Genomic DNA, 3,529 nt, shown 5'->3' with positions numbered 1-3,529 from the left:
AAAAAAAAAAAAAAAAATTTTAAATTTCAATTGTAAAATATAGCAGAAAAAGTTTAGCTTAAATTCATGTCAACTTAAAAAAAAGAAAAGAAAATAAATGAAACAGAAGAGGAAATTGTACAGAATTCCCAATCTAGCACAGGATAACTCTTTGCATCAGTTCACAGAAATATTACTACAAGGACTTACTTTTTGTCATCAGATAGGTCAATATTGGTCCCAAACTTTATGGTTTTAAAGGGTCCTTTCCTCCTCCTCCCAGAACTTAAAAAAGAGACACAGGATTAGAAACATGCCTTTTAAAAAGAAATACTAAGTGGACATTAAAAATGACTTACTTATCTGACGATGTAGATTCACTATCTGAGTGGTCTTTATGATGACTTCTTTTTTCATTTTCTTCCTATAGATTAAGCAAAAGCATTCTAGTTTAGTGTTGTACAACTGGCAATCCTTTCCACCATACAACTGAAAAAAAAAATTCATATCTAGATTGAATAGTATTACTTGTGTTTTGAAACTAAGTTTCATGTTTTTAATATTTTGAGACAGGGTTTGACTCCTGTTGCCCAGGCTGGAGTGCAGTGGTGTGATCCCGGCTCACTGCAACCTCCTCCTCCTGGGCTCAAACGATTCTCCTGCCTCAGCCTCCTGAGTAGCTGGGACTATAGGTGCGTATGACCATGCCCAGCTAATTTTTGTATTTTTGGTAGAGACGGGGTTTTGCCATGTTGCCCAGGCTAGTATCAAACTCCTGCGCTCAAGCTGTCTACCGGCCCCAGCCTCCCAAAGTGCTGGGATTACAGGCGTGAATCATCACGCCTGGCCTTGAAACTAAGTTTCTATAGGCCTCTTACACATGAAAATTTCTTCAAGCACCACATTAAATAAATAAATACCCAAGAAAAGTCGAATCTCACCGGCATGGTATCCAACTTCCTCCACTAGCCACAACGTTTTATTACAGATTCTCATACTTGCCCCATTTTCAAGAGGAGAGAAAACTTGAGTAAAGCTGAAAGGCCTAGGACATCCCAATCTTGATTATAAATGATATAAGCTAGCAGAGGTGTGTGCATGTGTACACAACTATATATGTGTAAGAGTAGAAGGTAAGATACTTTTTATTCTTGATTATAAACAAAGGAAAAGTTCTTCCAGGGGTCTTTATTCCACAAAGAATTATACACAAATGACAAAATGTTTCTGACATTGGTAATTCAAGTGCTGGATAAATATGGGTATTTTTCAATGCAAATATTACTTTTATTTACAACTCCTGAGTCACGGACATGGTATCTGTTAACACTGTTTTATGATTTCTAAGTTAGCAGTACTTCTGACCTTTGGCTTCCATTCCTTTAAATGTATAGTGTCTGAACATTTGTCAAACTTTTCATATGCAATGGTCCATGTCTTAAAGCATACTAAAAAACCCCATGCTGGCCAGGCACAGTGGCTCACGCCTGCAATCCCAGCACTTTGGGAAGCCGAGGTGGGCAGATCACCTGAGGTTGGGAGTTCGAAACCACCCTGACCAACATGGAGAAACACCGTCTCTACTAAAAATACAAAATTAGCTGCATGTGGTGGCACATGCCTGTAATCCCAGCTACTCGGGAGGCTGAGGCAGGAGAATTGCTTGAACCCGGGAGGCAGAGGTTGCAGTGAACCGAGATCATGCTATTGCACTCCCGTCTGGGCAACAAGAGCGAAACTTCGTCTCAAAAAAATAACAAAAAACCCCCATGCTTTCTTTGGTTATGGAACCCTCCCCATTTAAATAGACTGCCTCTTACTATCTTTGCTTTTCAACTCTTCCTCCACATTTTCCTTTGATGATCTTTGACTCCTTCTTACTACTTACTCTATCCTGACTATAATATTAGGTACTTGAAGTCTCTTGAAAGTTTGAACTACAGATTTATATGGACAACGAATTCACTGGAACTCAGTAAAGTCACAGGATAGTTTTTACTGGATGAATTTCTTTGTAGTATATAGGGAGTGGCAAGTGGGAAAGGAAGACAAATACACAATTTACAGGTAGAAATGCTGTCTTGATTGAAAATATGAGTTGGCAGAATTTTAAACAGAGACAACAAGCAAATCTAATGAATCACAAATTAAAGACTTTCAGCCACATACTATCAGTGGTAGGATATGTGAAGAACAAACAACTTAGTGCAGACAAGTATTTGAGTAATACATTTAATAAACTCATTTATTTGGATGTATTATGTTCACTTTGTAGCAGAATTCACAAAGTTCTCATTATAGTGCTAGAGGATTTTTGTAATGCTTCAGTGCTGAAAGGGCTATATGGGTCTTTTAATAATAATAATCCTCTGATTTTTATATTTTTGTTTTTTTAATTTCCTCCTTCAGTTTTCTCTTATAGCCTAGGATTGGTAAGAAGAACACTAATGTTTCCTGCAGGAGTTGTCTATGAGATAACACTAATCTGGCAGAAGAAAAAAAAGGGAAGACAAGACGGGATTTTGCAAGCATAAAATAAACCTGAGACTTAGTTTATCCTCTAAATTAGTGGTTCTCAATCAGGAGTGAATGTGCCCTTCAGAGGATATTTGACATATCTGGAGATATTTTTGAGAAGCCAGAGATGCTAATAAATACCCTGCAAGGTGCAAGACAGTCCCCCCACAATAAAGAATTATCCAGTCCAAAATGTCAATACTACGGAAGTTAAGAAACCCTGCTCTAAAAAAAGTATCCCAGAAATGAAGGAGATATTTCACTAGACAGTAATTCTATTTCCCCATGATGATATTTACTTCATGAACCCATGGGTTTGTTTAGACTTTACTAAAAGCAAACTGAGGGTGGGCATGGTGGCTCACGCCTGTAATCCCAGCAGTTTGGGAGAGGCGGAGGTAGGCGAATCACTTGAGGTCAGGAGTTCTACAGCAGCCTGGCCAACATGGTGAAACCCAGTTTCTACTGAAAATGCAAAAAAGTTAGCTGGGCGTGGTGGCACGTGCCTGTAATCCCAGCTACTCGGGAGTCTGAGGCAGGAGAATCGCTTGAATCTGGGAGGTAGAGGTTGCAGTGAGCCAAGATCGTGCCACTGCACTCTAGCCTGGGCGACAGAGGGAGACTCCGTCTCAAAATACATACATACATACATACATACCTACAAGAAAACTGGATAGCACTTACAAAGTATTTTATGTAACATAAAATGATGAGATGCATATAAAAGTAATGTGTCCTTTCAAAACTCCAAAGTAAAATCATCTTTAAAGTCCTAAAATAATCTTTAGGATACAAATACTTACTCTCAATGATTCCTGGAATGAGGAGGCCTGGTACTGTGCATATTTAGCAATTGTAGTATGAGATCTATTACTTTCACAATGCCAGATTTTCTTTGTTCCAGTGGGATCCCAGTTTTCATCTGCTGGCTGCAACAACTGTGTCCTCACTTCTACCATATGTTCATTGTTAGCTTCCACCAAAGTTTTAGTAGAGAAAAGTCCCAGGTCTTCATGAATACATAAATGTAGTT

At 38.6% G+C, this 3,529-nt stretch overlaps 1 protein-coding gene across 1 annotated transcript; it reads right to left on the bottom strand.

The window, feature by feature from the left end:
* Positions 1-185: 185 nt before the first annotated feature.
* On the bottom strand, positions 186-3,501 carry LOC108522255 (lysine-specific demethylase 6A-like). The gene is made up of 3 exons (XM_017862335.1): positions 3,300-3,501; positions 339-403; positions 186-264 (listed from the first exon to the last, which is right to left on the bottom strand). Exons 1-3 carry the CDS (start codon positions 3,453-3,455, stop codon positions 186-188), a joined length of 300 nt encoding a protein of 99 aa, XP_017717824.1. The 5' UTR covers positions 3,456-3,501.
* Between the last annotated feature and the right edge of the window lie 28 nt (positions 3,502-3,529).

This window comes from Rhinopithecus bieti, unplaced genomic scaffold, assembly GCF_001698545.2.
Source record: "Rhinopithecus bieti isolate Rb0 unplaced genomic scaffold, ASM169854v2 scaffold_65207, whole genome shotgun sequence".
Lineage (NCBI taxonomy): Eukaryota > Metazoa > Chordata > Mammalia > Primates > Cercopithecidae > Rhinopithecus > Rhinopithecus bieti.
This window is presented reverse-complemented; position numbering and strand designations above follow the sequence as displayed.

Bases quoted from the DNA above. Each gene is read 5' to 3' on its own strand.
- LOC108522255 (XM_017862335.1), bottom strand. From the start codon at position 3,455: ATGGTAGAAGTGAGGACACAGTTGTTGCAGCCAGCAGATGAAAACTGG. The intron at 404-3,299 runs GTAAGTATTTGT...CTTAATCTATAG, and splicing joins CATTCCAGGAATCATTGAGA to GAAGAAAATGAAAAAAGAAG. The intron at 265-338 runs GTAAGTCATTTT...CTCTTTTTTAAG, and splicing joins GAATCTACATCGTCAGATAA to TTCTGGGAGGAGGAGGAAAG.